This window comes from Patella vulgata, chromosome 1, assembly GCF_932274485.2.
Source record: "Patella vulgata chromosome 1, xgPatVulg1.2, whole genome shotgun sequence".
In the NCBI taxonomy this organism is placed as follows: domain Eukaryota; kingdom Metazoa; phylum Mollusca; class Gastropoda; family Patellidae; genus Patella; species Patella vulgata.
Window position 1 is genome coordinate 91,210,319 of NC_065879.2, and position 17,590 is coordinate 91,227,908.

General features: G+C 36.0%; 2 protein-coding genes and 1 long non-coding RNA gene across 6 annotated transcripts in view; 2 read left to right on the forward strand and 1 right to left on the reverse strand.

Annotated features, from left to right (window-relative positions):
- The first annotated feature begins 855 nt into the window (after nt 1-855).
- Nucleotides 856-7,737, forward strand: LOC126818999 (uncharacterized). The gene is made up of 5 exons (XR_008788045.1): nt 856-1,293; nt 2,605-2,663; nt 3,256-3,336; nt 4,074-4,200; nt 6,548-7,737. It is a non-coding gene; the product is annotated as an uncharacterized LOC126818999 (long non-coding RNA).
- A 3,652-nt stretch (nt 7,738-11,389) lies between these two features.
- LOC126817937 (uncharacterized) lies at nt 11,390-16,525 on the reverse strand. 2 transcript variants are annotated; one of them, XM_050545113.2, is made up of 8 exons: nt 16,410-16,525; nt 15,579-15,639; nt 15,032-15,162; nt 14,440-14,599; nt 13,937-14,064; nt 13,566-13,782; nt 13,283-13,393; nt 11,390-13,067 (listed from the first exon to the last, which is right to left on the reverse strand). In XM_050545113.2, exons 2-8 carry the CDS (start codon nt 15,631-15,633, stop codon nt 12,514-12,516), a joined length of 1,356 nt encoding a protein of 451 aa, XP_050401070.1. In that variant the 5' UTR covers nt 15,634-15,639; nt 16,410-16,525; the 3' UTR covers nt 11,390-12,513. The 2 variants fall into 2 exon arrangements, with proteins under 2 accessions (XP_050401070.1, XP_050401077.1); XM_050545120.2 differs by lacking the exon at nt 13,283-13,393.
- A 208-nt stretch (nt 16,526-16,733) lies between these two features.
- LOC126816976 (uncharacterized) overlaps nt 16,734-17,590 on the forward strand; it is a 34,248-nt gene continuing 33,391 nt past the window's right edge. For all 3 annotated transcript variants that reach the window (XM_050543782.2, XM_050543783.2, XM_050543796.2), the window contains exon 1: nt 16,734-16,883. In XM_050543782.2, coding sequence (XP_050399739.1) covers nt 16,820-16,883 — 64 coding nt within the window. In that variant the 5' untranslated portion in view covers nt 16,734-16,819. The remainder of the gene's footprint in view (nt 16,884-17,590) is intronic.

Sequence of the window (17,590 nt, forward strand, 5' to 3'; positions counted from 1 at the left end):
AAAAAGACATTAAGTAGGTCTGTAGTCTATATTAAAATTGCGAGAATCTGTCATTTAAAAAAAAACATTCCTAGGCCTACGTAGGCCCTGAAATGAAATGAAATGAAATGGGGTTTAACATCCGGCTACTCCTAACCTGGACTAATGAAGACGGGCATACGCCATACAGTGTGCTATGAGGGAAATTTTGCCCGGGCAGCAGCGCTACGGCTTTTTTTATATCGAATTCCAACTGCTAAGGTTTTTCGTCCCATCCGAACGACTAGACAGCTCTCCTTGTCAGGCCCTCCGTCCTGTATCACTGACAAGGGGAAACTTTCTCGGCCAATGCAGGGATTGAACACCCGACCTCCAGGCTAGCAAGCCAGTGTCTTACCCACTTAACCACATGATCCCCGCGTAGGCCCTAGGCCTACACCTATCATATTTTCAATGACATCAAAATTTCAGAAAGTATAATTCATGAAAAGTTAAAATATTGAACAAAAATGTTTTGATACAATATTTAACATTTGCTTTGGAAGAAATGTAAAAAGATTACAAAAAATATTGACATTTAGACATTGCTAAAATTTGCTTATTATTATTATTATTTCTGTTTATTAATATTATACTATTATTATTATTATTACAGCATATTTATAGTGCTCAGGGGACAGGGTGTTAATGTTAACAGTTGTATGTGTTATATGGTCCATGGTATAGAGTACCGGTACTAAAATACAACAGGGTCAGTTAGAATCCTGTTTAAATATGTGTTTTTAAGTTGTTTTTTTTAAATGAATATATAAAGATGGAGGCCTACAACATCTTAAACTAAATTTTTAATTGTAGGTCTAGCTGTAATTAAATTAGCCTATTAGTATTATCAAAATGGCGATTAAGTATTTAAAAATATTGTTGACCTATTTATTTTTGTGGGTGTGTGGGTGTTACTGTGTGTGTGACCCAGATGCTTCGACGTCTCAAGCGAAATATAGCTAGTTCATGCAAGTTGTTAACATATTGGAAAACAATGTTTTGATACATAATTCCACATTTGTTTAAGAACTAGTTTTATAACCAAACACAAACAAAAGAATTTCTGTTAATAATAATGATACCGGTAGTAAACAAATGATTTTTAAATTTTTTTTTTTTTTTACTCGTATTTTCTTAAGATCGCTAGGATTGGTCAACAATGACGTAAGTTAAGTTTAATCCAATCGTAGCCTTCGTCTCATGTTATGGCCGCCATCTTTGTCTTTTCGCTAACTTGATTGATACTGTCAATGAAAACAGTTTAAGTTTAAGGTAAGTTATTGTAATATTTCTCAAAGTTTTAATTGTTGTAAAGATCAGTTTTTTTTATAGCTAGCTAGTTTAATGATTAGCTACAAATTATCAGTAACAAAATATCTAATCGCAGAAAAATAAGTTCACTGTGATCATGACTCGCACACAATAATAATTTGGATTTGGTGTCATGGCGTCGAAATCATGACCATTTCATTGATTGATGTAGTAAAATGTACACTGCTATGAGGTAGCCTAGCCCATGTTACCTGTTTAGAACACCCAATTATTTATAATTTGACGATTTGTCCCAGAAAATTCTTAGTTTAATTTGAACTAGATCTATGCAGAGAATTATTTATTCATTTCATGGCATACCATTGCCAATGCCATTCATTCAACATTTACATTCACATTGGCATTGTCGAATTGATGATTGCATTACCATTAGGCCTAAGTAATTAGTATAATATAAAAATTATGATTAACATTAACAACCTGTATTATTTTCGTGTGCACTCTTATTTTCACTCCATTCATGCATTTTTTTAAAAGTTACTAAAGCTTTGTTGTGATTTTGCCCTGTAATTGTATCAGTATAGGCCTAATACAGGTGTCCGTTGGGATAACCGGGACTACTTCCACCTATGAGTCCCGTGCTACCAGCAGGATTTAACCTATATATTGATGTTTTGCCGTAGCAGCGGCTCAGATTATGCTTTAGACTTCAAATAGGTAACATTGTTATTCTTGCGGACGCCTTGGAACAGCAAGTGGGACTTGGTACTTGTAGAATTCTAGAAATACCTTCGATCACTATAGCTTATTAATTATGTCCTGTAAAATTATTAATTAAAATATTATTTAGTTACAGTACTAAGTTTAAGTAGTCACAAATAAGCAGTACAAGAATGATTACTCTTACTGCAATTTGTTAAACATATAGGAAAAAATCGCAGAGAGTATTTCGGTACAGTAACTGAAAAAAAGATAATTAAAATAATTTTTAGATTAAAAAAAGAGTAATGTTTGGCCCATTGGGGAATATTAAAATAGTAGATCGAATAGTAGACGTGCTGCATCATACCACAACTTTGGTGAATTTTGTGGGCACAGTAACAAATTTAGGCGCCATGGGTGTGTGGACAAGTTGACCAATGCTGTGACATTTGTGGACGACATAACTAGACTTTTTGTGTGAACGAGTTAACTGGCATTCGTTTTGAATGATTAAAGTTGTTTTCGGTAAATTTAAACTGCGGTACACTGTACCAGTACTTGAAAAAAAAGGGAATTTATTTCATCTTTATTTTCTTTAAATTTTTTCAGAGCCTGTAAATTAATAATTCACCAGTGCCGGTATGTGAAAAATGTGTCGAGACAAGATGGTAAATTGAAGTAAACTTATTCTGTCACCCTACATGTCTGTTATTCTATACATGGGCCGATGATCTGAAATCCGTTAGTTCATAGTTCAATGGTTCTTGAGGTTGATACATGGTTGGGCGGCCTGAGAATCTGAAAGTCAGTTATAGAGATTACCCCTCAGTACTGCTGTCCAATAATCATACGTTCCCCAATTCCTGGTAGTTTAAAAGCAGCTAATGGCCCGTAAATTTAAATCTTTCAAGCTTTTATTCCGATGGTCCCAATATTGAATAATTTTTCACGTAGAAATAACATGGATTCCACCCTCGCCACTGATACAGTTCTGGGTTCGATCCCAGTGTTGCCAAGTAAGTTCCTCAGAATTTCCTGGCATGATTTCTCCTTGTCAGATTCAGATAGGACAAAAACCAGGGTCTCTTGGACATGTTGGAGGACACGTAAAAGAACCTTTGGCAGTTGGAATTTGTTATAAAAGGCTGCAACTCTGCTGTCCAAACAAAAATTCCCTCAAAGCAACAGAAACCCAAATGGTCATAGGCCACTGCATAGCTATGTTCATCTTCATTCAACCCCATTTCCCTTTTTTTTCAGAAAAATTCAAATTTTAAAGTAAAGAATTCAAAGATGTGTATGACATGATGCGAAAAACTCATTACGGTACCTTATACATGTGTAGGTAATATTTAAATTGATTTTTAAGAAAATTTTCTTCACAGGTCAAATTTAGCCTAGAACATTGTAAATAATTAGGCTTAGTAAGACGCAGGCACCCTAACCAAGAAGTCTTTGGTTTGCCAAGAAAGTTCCTCCGGATTTTCTGGAGCGAGAGCCTGGCAAGGACAGTATCCAGTTGTTCAGAATCAGATGGTACAAAAAAACAAGGTCCATTGGTGTAAAAGAACCCGTGACAGAATTCAATATAGTAGGCTTTAGCGGAGTGGTTCTGGGCAAAATTTCCCTTATACATGTAGGTCACGGTATGGCATATATCTGTATTCATTAGTCTGGTGGGTGCATAAAAGTAGACATTAAATTATTATGCTTGGGATTGTTGCTGGTAAATAAAACATGACACATTCCTAACACAACATTAACTTCTTAGGGTAAGTAGTTCAATGATTTCACTTGCCTGAAAATGAAACTGATTGCCCAAATGTACAAATTGCATCAATTTTGCTTTGTGTGATAATTAAGCCATATAGGTGGGATTGTTGATGTAGTCTGATAAAAAATCTCCAGTTAACTTTTAATGTCGATACCTGATCCTTTTTAAAAAAAAAAGTATGGGGATTGTTCGTGAAATAGCTGCAATTAGGTTGTATCTTTTTCTCACTATACATGTAACCCATACCCTCATCTTTGAGAAGAATCATCCCATCTGATCTAAAAAGATAATTTTATGTTTTCAGATGGTGAGCTTGTGACCCGGATGGATGAATGATAGAAATACAAATAATGAGTGCTGTATACAGTATTTGGTATAAATCAGTCATTGAAAGTCATTACAGCTGAAGATTTTAATGCCGCCCAGTACCGGTACTAACAATGTTGATTACAGTCACTGGAAGATAATCCTTTGTAATCATCCACATTTTAATACAGTCGTATATTTCCGTCATCCACCCCTGTGGTCTGTCATCCATATTTGTCTTAGCACAATACAGGCCTTAGTTAATCCCCTTTCCTTCATGGATTAAAGCACCTGAATGTATTGAAAAAATCACATTTTGAGCTTGTGAAACCTCCAGGAATCACAATTTTTATCTGAATTTAAAAAAACGTTCAACTATATCACCGTTACATCTTAATAACAGTTGAGCTCAAATTTCACGAAAATCAGACTGAAATTGCCCAACAAAATAGCCAAGGTTTTGGACCCATCTAGAGGTCACAATTTTGAACTTAAAGAAATGAAATGAAATGGGGTTTAACGTCCTACTGTTCTGCTCCTATACTGGGCTAATGAAGACGGGCATACGCCATACAGTGTGCTATGAGGGAAAGTTTGCCCGGGTAGCGGCACTATCGCCTACTCTGATATCGAATTCCAACTGCCAAGGGATCTTTTACGTGCATTCCAATGTATACACGGGACCTCGGTTTTTTGTCTCATCCGAAGGACTAGACAGCTGTCCTTGTCAGGCCCTCCGCTCTGCACCACTGACAAGGGGAAACCACTTCGGAAAATACCGGTGAACTTTCTCGGCCAATGCTTGAACTTAAAATGTATGTATATAACCCAAAGATCCCAGATCCTTTCAATATTCGCGCATATTGGATCGTAACTCCCTGGATTATGGCCACTGATTATACAAAAAATGGTGTTTTTAGCTTGTGATTGTCACAAATTTTATCCAATTTTAAAAACCGTTCAAATATATCACCATAACACCCTGATATTAATAATTTTGTGAAAATCTGACTGAAATTGCCTGCCAAACTGACCACGCCTCATACTCAAATAATATAACAAGAGTATGTAATACCAAGGTTTTGGGCCCTCTCGATGTCAAAATTTTTATACCTTTTGATGAAACTTTAAATTTATTTTATAACCCAAAGATCTGAGTTTCTTTTGATATTCACGCAAATGGGATGGTAACTTTTGGCCCATGATTGTACGAAAAATCATGTTTTTAGCTTGTGGTCTGTCTAGAGGTCAAAATATTTATCCGATTAAAAAACATCTAAACATCACCGTTTTACCATAAGGACGACTGAGTTTAAATTTCATGAAGATCGTACCGAAACTGCCAGACAAATTGACCGCTCCCTGTACGGAAATAGTGTAAAATTATGTAATACTAATGTAGTGGGCAGTAGAGGTCACGCTTTTTATCCGATTTGGATGAAACTTGAAATGTATGTTTATATCCAAAATAGATCTGATTAAAACACAGTTCAAAATTTCGTTTTATCCGTCTTGACTACACTACACTGAAAGAGTTGTAATTTAACCCACATTCTGGATGTTGTGAGGGGTTAGCCAATGAAAGGTCAGTTACGGCGAGTTTTTGGTTGTGGTGCACAGAGCTGTGGGTAACCCACTAGAAACATCAAATACTGATTGGTTAATCAAATGTCTGACATCATAGGGTCAAAAGCCACTTGTATGACCCCTAATGCGACCTTCCACTACAACCTGTCAGATCTTCATGTAGTGTAGACTATCGAAAGTATAAAAAAAACTGTATTTTAATCAAATTGTATCCCAAAGATCTCATTTCCTGATCGCATGAAAAATTGCATTTTTAGCTTGTGGACCCTTTAGAGTGACAATTTTTATTATAAAACTTGAAATGTATGTTTATATCCCAAAGATCTCGGTTCATTAGAATATTCGGGCATATTGGACCAAAACTTATGATTATGGTGCCTGATTGTACAAATCACATTCTAGAGATCACAATTGTTATCCAATTTTGATGAAACTTAAATCGCTTTTTAGGCTTGTTCTCTCTCCACGTCTTACAAAATGTAGGTGTATCTTGCATGGCATCTGCTTGTTTTCACTGTGTCTCTTAGTGTTTCCATGAGAATCTGGGGGGTTGGATGGCCGACTGGTTAGCTCATAATGTCTGTCATTGAGTTACCTGGCATGGTTTCGATTCCTCAGTTGTATGTGATGAAGTGCAGGGTCAACTGTCCAATCTCATGGGTTTTCTCCGGTTTCCTCCCACTGCTAAAGACTACTACGTGCTATCGAAATAAAATGGAACCATATATTAGTCCCGAAATGTCCTAGTTTGTATCGAGTGGACGTTAAACCCCATTTCTCTACTTTCCATATCCAAACTTACCATATTTTATTCGAAATAATCTCCCTATTATTACTTTTTTCGGAATGCATCTTTAACTGAACATTTTTTTGTTTTAATTTCAGGTTAATCAAACCAGAATGACAACACCTATGAATGTGGCCGAATAAGGTGTGGAGGTGATTAATTGCAACATTGAATGCGGGTTGAATATGGTGTGTTAAAGATGCAAGAAAACACATGAAATGTGTAAACTGTAATGGATTATAGCCTGGCGCTATCCAAATTACAAAACACCTGCCCTTGAGTCTATGATTATTTATATTTTATGGCACCAGAATGACAGCACGTATGAATGTGGCCGAATAAGGTGTGGAGGTGATTAATTGCAACATTGAATGTGGGTTGAATATGGTGTGTTAAAGATGCAAGAAAACACATGAAATGTGTAAACTGTAATGGATTATAGTCTGGTGCTATCCAAATTACAAAACACCTGCCCTTGAGTCTATGATTATTTATTTTTTATGGCACCCACATTTTCATGTCGCTGCCCCTGTGCGTCCAGATGTACCTCCGGTGAAATTTGTTTGTGGACAACTCTACTGGTCACAATTATCTTATTTTAATGAAATTTAAATGTATATTTATATTCAAATCATCTGGGATCGGATTCATTTTGAACACTAACCTCATGGATTATGGCCCCTTATATTGTGCAAAAATTGGGTTTTTAGAATGTAGGCCATCCAGATGATTTTGGCATATATTGGACCGTATCTTCCTAGAATATTACACCTGATTGTACGATCCATTGTTTTTAACTTCTGGATCCTCTAGAATTCTCAGTTTTATATGCCAACATTTCCCATGCCCGAATTAACCCCTCTTTGCAGAAGATTTGGCTTTCGAGTTCAGAGTTATGTCCCATAGCCAAAAACTTTGAATTTGATAGGAGTTACAGTTTTTAACCGATCCTTTTCAGATTTAGTGTGAAGCATTGGATTCATGAGATCACAAACCCCCACGATATGCAGCGATTCGAAGATAACCTTTTCAAAAAAGCATGTGAATGTGATGAGGCTACAATTTTTTAATTTGCCGTGTAGCATTGGGACCCCGAGAGGACAAATCCTATAAATTTCAGCAATCCACACTTAACCCACTTTTTCGGAAACCATGTGAACGTGAAAAGGCTAAAAAAAAATTTTAACAGATTTTTTTCTAATTCTATATGAAACATTGGGACAATGAGTGATTAGCCTATTGATATTCCTTATTCTCTTTTGCAATATGTGGGGGTATCTTAGATGGCAACCACTTGTTTATTGTATCAATTGTGTTGTAATATTTTGAAAACAATAATAAATAATAAATATCAAAGTGTTATTTTGTTTCATGTTTGCGGTTTTTCAGCATAACTAGGATTATACAGGGTGCTATGAGGGAAATTTAGCCCAGATGTGGCTTTTCTGAATTGTCCTCTTTTAATTACACAGGTTTCTTTTTTTTACATGGACGACAATTTCTACATGGAAATTTGACTTTTCAGCCGCATCACTATCATAACCAAACACCATCCTTTGCCAGGCCCTAGATCCACTAATCAGGCGAACGGTGCAGAAAATCCTGGGAGGGTGGGGTAACTTTCATCACCGACACTGGGATCAAATACAGCCCTCACCCTCACCTGGTTTGTGAGCTAGGCCTCATACTGTTGGAAGTCTGCAAACTTACTGGGTAGAAGTGATAATAACCAATAAGCACTGGGTCAATGTGAGAAATACACCCGAAAAGCACTGGGTTGAAGTGAGAAAAAAACTCGATAAAGACTGGGTTGAAGTAATCAAAACACTACATAAAAACTGGGTTGAAGTGAGCAAAACACTCGATAAACACTGGATTGAAAATAGCAAAACACTCCATAAGCAACGAGTTGAAGTGAGAAAAACACTCCATAAGCACCGGTTTGAAGTGAGAAAAACAACCAATAAGCACCTGATAAGCACTCGGTTGAAGTGAGAAAAACACCTGATAATCACTGGGTTGAAGTGACAAAAACACCTGATAAGCATTGGGTTGAAGTGAGAAAAGCACCGGTTTGAAGTGAGCAAAACACTCAATAAGCACTGAGTTGAAGTGAACAAAACACTCAATAAGCGCTGGGTTGAAGTGAGCAATACACTCGATAAGCACCGAGTTGAAGTGAGAAAAATACCCGATAAGCACTGAGTTGAAGTTAGAATAACACCCAATAAGCACTTGGTTGAAGTGAACACTTCGTTGAAGCCTAATTTGCATATTTGGCATGGCTTCTTCCCTTCCTCACTTCAACATCATTTCTGCCTTCTTTATTTCATTGAAAATTTGAAGTGTTGTTACGGAAGTGTGGTAGAAATGAACACTTCAGATATCAAATTTTTCACTTCAAGCACGTCTGGGTTTAGTGTCACCCACACTTCATATGGGTGGCGTCATCACTTCATTTGCGTGAGGGTGGGCTCTTTATTTTATTTTCACTTTACATGTGTGCCCGAAAAGTCAGATTGCCCAAAGTTTAGGGGGGGGGGGCAGCAGACATCCCCACCCCATTTGTTCGTACGCCTATGGTTACATGCAATATACCTTTAAAGGATTAGACTATGATACAAGATGACAATTAATATCCCTTTAAGGTCCTAGACAATCCATTAACAAGTGGTAGATCAGGAGTCCGGGTGTGGGTGGGACAGTCTAGATGGAAAATGTACCAATTTTTACTTATATTTTATCATCAGACAGAATGTAAGTCAGCCGGGTATCTGGTGGTGGATGTGGCTTTGAGGGCTGAGATTCTGGACATGAATTCTTGAGTTAGATTAGCTCAAAAGTGTACCGCATGAAAATGGTGCAGCAGTGTACCTTACATCTTCAAGTATTACAAAAACACTCTGACAGACATTGTTAGTTGTGGGGTGCAATGGCTAAAGTTAGCTAAATAATTACACATACATAATTTGACATTTTAAGAATTTTGTCCACCGCCTTTCGAAGAAAGCCAAGTTTCAAGGTGAACCATTAGGAATTGTGGCCTGTAGGCAACACAGACAAATGTAAAAATGGGTGTGACTCTGCCCCTGGGGGTCACACATTCACCAATATGGATCCTCCTTAGGTTATAAGGAATATGTATGCAAAGTTTCAAAAGGATCTGTTTAGAATTGCCGCCTGTAGGTACCACACAGACCAAAAATAATAGAGGTCAACTTAGCATATAGGGAACATGTATGAAAAGTTTCAAAATGATCCGTAAAGAAATTGCGCCCTGTAGGCGACACACATACATACAGACACCCATCCACACACACAGACAGGGGCGATGGCATAGTAACTCCACGTTATAATTGGGTATAATGGAGATGGGGGCGATTGGTCAGCGCGTCGTGTTGTGTCATTAAGTCAACTTTCATGGTTTCGATTCCTCGGTTTTACGTGACAAGGAGTAGGGTCGCCTGTCCAACCTCATGGGTGTTCTCCGGGCCCTCCGATTTTCCTTCCACAGCTAAAGACCACTACGCGCAAGCGAATTATTGAAATAAAATTGATCCATATGTTAGTTTGTGTGTCGAGTGGACGTTAAACCCCATTTCTCTGTCTCACGTCCACATTATAAATGTTGACGTATAAAAAGAAGAATCCATACAAAACCAATAGTGTTTCGCACAAGCTACATAGAGTGACACCCTAATAAAGAGGCTTCGCAAATTGTTTGACTATGTTATATATTTGATGGGGAATATACGAACAAAAAAGAAACCCGGTCAGTTAAAAAATAACATCTAAATTTACGTGTGATTCACAATAGACACCGGATAATATTCGGGTAATACGATGTAGCAATTTATTATGTCCTGTGTGTTCGGAAGTAGAGTTGAAACCAGTGTTTTCCCATTTTTTTTAAGCGTCCTTACAACTATTCGCCCCGCAAAAAAACATGTTTCAATATGCGAGCTTCTAAATAAATATAATCTTATTGTGGTATTAATATGTCAACAGTTATTGGGCGCAGAGACCATTGTGGTAAATGTAACCAAATCTATGTTAATCATAAACATCTTTTTTACGATCCTCTATTTAATAAAGCCTTGTTAGTGTGGTTTAAAGATATTAAGTGGTAAAACTACACAGGAAGTTTTTCTCAGGGAATGCAGTCTACATGCATTAAGCAACGGGTGAATCGTAAAATCCCAGAGAATGTGGGTTTCGTGGATGTGGGTTTCGTGGAAACTGAAAACCCGGCGTATTACATTGATGATCTTTAAACAGGTACATTTAGGATGAATTCCGTACTGGAAATTAAACCACATTAACCCCTTTGCCACGACTAATCCAATTGAACGCCATTCAATTTTTTTCTGCAATCAATAGTGGGTGCCCCCCCCCACCCTGCATATACTGCTATCGGACATACAGCTCATCCCCACTAAGGTTCGTATAATTATGAAAATACTGTTGCATATTTAGAAGAGATTGCATTATGTAACTGCAAAGTATGGATAATGAGATGAAGTATTAAAGTTGGTGGTAAAAACAAGCACAAATACAGTTTTTTTATTCAAGACTGGAAAATTCCTTTCCCAAGGCCCTCGGTCCTGCACCATGGAAAATCACGGGACCCCTAGGTTAGCGAGCTGAGTCACCATTACTGGCGCGCGTGTTATAATCCATATAATATCCCGGACATCCGATATTCTATGATTTGAAGTTTAACATTTATTCAGCTGTAATTCCTCCCAAGCGAAGTATCCTTGGTGGGGGGACATTAATTTAACAAATGTTCATATTGTCTGCAGTGATCTTTCTGGATATTACCAAAAATCATTTCTGCAACATTTCCTATTTGGTCTAGTTTTTAACATTTTATTGATTATAATATTCTATATTTACTATCTATCGTAATGCGTTATTCAGCAGTAATTCCTCTCAAGTGAAGCATATACAATAAGCATACATTTACCCTTTGGGGGAAATATTAGGTTTACAAATGTTCCTATTGTATCCGCCGTGATCTCCTTGGATCTTAATGATTTAATTTCTACAAACACTGTTCATGATATATAGCATCATACGAAATACCTATTATCGATGAAATAATATTGACGACCAAACTCAAACTGAAGGTTCTACATTTTCGGTATCTCCGTCATTTTCATCTAAAATTATCCAACGCTAATTAATCTCCTAAATTGAGAAATAATTACTGGTACGGTGTCGTACATATAGTAAAATAATACTCAAATAATAAAAAACGAATGTAACGATAACAAGAAAGGTGTCGCTAACAAACCTGCGAACATCACTAAAATAACAAAAACAAATTAATAACTACAGAGTAAACGCTGAGAACACTAGTAATAATACTAAATGCTCTTGTAAATTTAACAAAATCTCCGGCCACCCATGGCGCAAGCATTGACCGAACAGTTCTTACTAATAATTAGTAAAATAACAAAAACAAATTAATAACTACAGAGTAAACGCTGAGAACACTAGTAATAATACTAAATGCTCTTGTAAATTTAACAAAATCTCCGGCCACCCATGGCGCAAGCATTGACCGAACAGTTCTTACTAATAATTATTACAAATAATAAAACAACAGATTTAACAAAAACATTAGGGGTATAGTTAGCACACAATATGGGGTCTTAGCAAAGCGCCAGAGTTCATTGCTGGTTTTGGTGATAATGATCCGTTTTGCGTCCATATTCACACACACTAAATTATGCGATATTTATGAACACAGTTCAGTTATAAGGAAACTTTAAAGATTATGAAATCACAATTGTTTTAATTTAAATTGGTAAATATTTAGGCAAACCTATGACTTTTCTTCTTTCTCAGTATAATCTACACTCTATAAACACAGTTTTGTTGTATAATTTTGAAAACAGTGAACCGTTCATATGCTGGATAAACTATTGTTTAATGGTTTGGATTGTTCGTACTTGGTTTTATTTTATTTTGGAAGCCAACCATGCCATGCACACAATTTTGTTCTTTGGTTTCTGCAAACTACCCAAAATCAATATCTTTCAAATACTGGAGTTATTTATGTGGAGTTTATTTCATTTTGAATTCGGGAATCGATAGCACCAACATGAGTAGACAAATTGAATGAATCGATGCCGTTTCCTGATCTACCATCGCTGTCATTATTTATTTCCTGAACATCGTCGTTGTTAACATCACAAAATATGGTGCATCGTTTCAGTTGTGTATAATCGTGTTTATCGCACTCAGTTTTAGTTCTATTTGGTTGATCGTACATGTGGAAATATGATTCAGAGTCATGCGAAGATGGAGTATCACTGTCCTCATTTTGTTCCTCAACATCCCCATTTATTATGTCACCCTCACAAATAAATGTGCATATTTTCAGTTGCATATAATCGTGTTTATCGCTTTCTGTTTCAGTTCTATTTGTTTCATTGTACGGGTTGAGATATGGGTCAAGGTCGGGTGAAGATGAATCGAATACCATCAGTTGATTGTTGTCAGTTATAATATCCGCAGTATTGACTGACTCATATGAATTGTTTATCGCATCGTTAGCTGCATTACTGGTCACCCCCGTGTTAGCTGTGCGATGTGGTCTTTTCATCACTACACAAAGGAGGAAATCGAGATTAAATCATGCAATCATGGGGATATCCCATTGATATCATTTCGGCCTGTAAAGATCTTTACTTTAAGAGACAATTTGTTAAACACAAATATGTTCTTGAAATAGAAATATAATTATGTTATGTTCTCAATATTATTGTAATATTAAATTGTCAAATGAATAAACGAATATGTAAATGAAGGACACTACTTACGATAAAATGAAAATGCTGAAAGAAAAGCAATCACAACGACGACCAAGACCAGTACAAGAAGTCCGTAAACCAGTTTGATTCGTTGAAAAGATCCACCATTTTCATTTAGCTCTAAAAAATATATTAAACATGAACGGAGCATGTAAACGTGTGCATAGTCGTTACCTTTGATTTTACGTTTTAATGATTAAACTGTGGTCAATAGTACCGAAATTTTTCATAAGTAGAGAATTGTTCCCACCTCATTTATAAATCATATTTTTTGTTTTAAATTTGAACTTACCTTCAATAATTTCAATATACTCAGTTTGCTTGTATAGTGTTTCCCTGAATTCTATTTTTAAGCTGTAAGAGTAGCTGAAATCTACAGATGTTGTGTTGTATATGGTAAAGGCTACCGTCTCTGTTATATCATCACTACTCACTGTAATGTTGACATCCTGCAATCCCCGTTTGATCTGCCCAGAACCATCCGGAAATATTGATAGTATCTTCTCCTCCTTGTAAAATATAATCATTAATACATTCCCTTTATCCCTTAAATTAAATATACATTCCACAACTAGTGAATAATAGTCGTTATAAGTTTTCCTATTATTTTTGTATATGGTATATTTTTATTCATTCCACAGATAAAGCAATAATTGCACTTACATTGTTAGTCTGTTTCCTGTAAATAGATAATGTCTTTTTGTTTGTTATCTGTTTGTATCTCCATGTCAAGGTTACATCCTTGGCTAAACGGTCTTTTATGGGTGTAATATCCCACTCTAGATTCAGATCTTTGAAAAAGAAAAAGATAGCCTTATGGTGCAAGTTAACTAATATATTTAAGTATTTGAATATAATGAATCTAATTTTGATAATTATAGCCTACTGCTCATATATTTCAATATTTCAATTATAGCCTACTGCTCATATACAATACATTTCCTTGACATTTTGGCTTAGATGAACATATACTTGGGAATCTATTATGGTGATAAAGTTCATTTCATAAACGTTGTTTCCATGCCTTATTTCCATAGATGTTGCATGCATAATCACAGGTTGTCGTTAACAAGGAAATTCGTGTGACCTTCCGACGAATAGTAAATAGATATACAATTTCCTTACTTTTGTGGTCGCTTCAAATAGTTTTAGTAAATTGCACGTACCAGTAATAATAGTGAGATTAACATCTTTGTAACGTGTGTTCCACAATCCTAGAGTACATCTATAAGTACCACTGTCGTCCATCTGAACATGAGTTAAATGTAGAGTTATTATTGTATGGTTAGGGTCCATAGTCTTGATCAACGCAGAATTGACGTTATACTGAAATAAAAGTCAGAACAGTTTACATTTCTTTTAAATGAGGTTTAACGTTATCTGTACCGACTGGACTAATGAATATGGACATATAACATATGATCTATGAGAGAAATTCTGTTTGAAGAGCGGAACTACAGTCTACTCTCAATTCGAATTCCAACCATGTGTACACGGTAACTTGGTTCGCCGTCAAATCCGAAACCTTGGATCTCTGTGCTAGTACGCAACCGCGGCCTCCAAGTTTTTCAAACATGCAAGCCAAAATAAAATAAAATACCAAAAACGAACATGCATCCAAACAAGCACAAATTAAATTATACTGTCGAATATCTACCCTCATACTTTTGTCTTTTTGTTTTAGGATTATGTATGTACTTCATCGTACCTTCTCGTACCTGTATGCCATCTTGTGATAAAGGTTTTGCAATAACTTACCCCATCTTTTGTTATAGTAATTGAATCTCTGTAGTTTGTTTCCATGATTTTCCATGTTAGATTAACATCTAGTCCATTTATACTAACAACATCGTCAACATCATCATTGCTGAACCAAATCGATCCTGAAACTTTTAAGTACAGTTAATCATTTTGACTGTAGTCAATAATATATACAAAGTTTTAGATCGGTCTTCAGAACCAACATAACATAACATTGAACAAACCATTGGGAAGCAATTTTGACATCTCAACCCATAGAGACAAGGGTATATTTTGCGGTACATAACCACTAATTGCAAATGTGTTTATTTTACATTTTCTCGTGGATTGACGGCGGGAGTTAGTTCGCAAAACCTTATGTCATTTCTGGATCTGATATCCAGGGAAGAACTGTGTACTACTGGCCTGTGTAATGTACCATAGATTTTCACTTAATGCGAGTTCCAAATACAAAACTGTTTATGCTACTTTAAGAAATGAAATACAGCCATGAAACAATGTGTAATAGCATTTTACAGTAATTTATTAAATTAATAACGCTCACCGTTGGCAAGTAAGTAAAAAATAAATAGTATTACAGTAAATTTGATGAACATCATTAATTTCTGAAATAAATAAAAATTCAGTCCTATATTGAGAGTACGAAACGGGTCCGGATGAACCGTGTGCGGGGACCCTGGACCAGGCAATGGGGTGGGGTCGAATTACGAAAAGAAAGCGGGAGGTCCAGTTCTTTTAAAGACTAAGAGTGACCAATAAAGGGTTATATGAAAAACCATTACGATCCAGTTACGATCACCAGACAATCTTATCTATTCAGAATCATGTACTCAAAACCAAATGTAGGGGTCCGGGACATTTGTAACACTTTTCCCCGCCAAACTGTTACTGATGAGAAATGGGGTCGTAAAAATTTCAACGCCCGTCAAATTAATGTTCAATCAACTTGAAACCATGACAGGCGTGTTCCTTGGACCATGGCGCATCGTTTCACGAACTTCGATTTAATTACGTCACAGTTCCAAGGCGGCTGCGATGACGCCATAGACAGTTCCTGGTGGCACTTGCTATACAGATATTCGTTATATCGAACAAATGAGCAGAATATATTATTGCAATATAACAGTACAACTAAATAAATCCATTCATGTGCCACACCTACAAATAGTGTACCCCTGTGTTGCCGATGTCCGTTGTACAATATTATAGTTTTGTAATATATTCACTTAGTATTTGATAAATAAGCCGTTTTCATTTTTTTTTGATAAATCCTGGTTGTAATTTTGGAGAATAATTCGAACAGACTATAATAGGTTGTAAGGACATTAAGCTATTATGACTGGTCGATTATATTTAAAAAATGCCCGGCACATACCTTGTATTATGCAATTATTCAGCATGATAATTGCATACGAACAATCACTAATTACATACAGGTCTCGTTCGGATTTACCCAGTAGATTCGTTGAATGAAATCCTCGTCAAAACAATCCATCCCATAAAGTTAAAAGCAATGACGAATATGGGTCAGGGTGTGTAGGTTATAAGTTGTAACGGGTATCAGGTTGCAACCTTCCCCTATGCAGTGAAGGATTTATCTCCTTAGTTCTAAATTGTTTCGCTACCACTTTAATTGGTTATTGGTGACATGGCAACCGGTGAATCAATAATGGCGTGTGGGGTTTTTTTTTGTTTAATGTCTAGTTTTGATATTAGGCGACATATGTCTGGTTAATTAATGTGTGTGTTTTAACGTTTCTACATAATTAATTCCTTGTTTAATATATGTTGAGCATAATGAAGAGTTACATAATTTTGATATATATGTTGTATGTAACGGTTGTCAGAGGTAAGTACTAATTAATTACTATTACTATTACTAAGTTAACTGGAGAGACACGCAGGAAACAGGGTAAAAAAGGATAAACCACACTATAGCGGCTGAACTGTTTTTAAAGAGAGAAATTGGGTTTAACGTATTCGACTCAAATTAGGTAATTTCGGGAGTAACATATTGTTCAATTTTAGTGTAACAATTCGCTTGTGCCTCCCCACATAACATCATGACGTTAAATTAACGTAAAATGGTTGATCAAATTACTTTCAGTTTGTTCATTTTTTCAACGATAATTTAACGTAAAGTTTACGTCATTTTAACGTTATATTAACGTCATTTTCTTACGTAAATCTAACGTAAAGTTTGCGTCACTTAGGTTAGATTAACGTTAGAAAATGACGTAAACTTTACATCATTTTAACGTTATATTAACGTCATTTTCTGACGTAAATCTAACGTAAAGTTTGCGTCACTTAGGTTAGATTAACGTTAGAAAATGACGTAAACTTTACGTTAGATGTATGAAAATGACTTTATCCTAAATCTAACATTAAATAAACATTATTTTTGGCCGTTAATCTAATGTCAAATTTTGATGAGCAAAGTTATGAACATATAACCATTATTTGCGGTAGTAAATGGGATATACAGTCAATCTGTGAGCGTGACTGGAGAGGTCCAACGTGTGCGCTTTAGATCATAATGTCTGTCATTCAGTC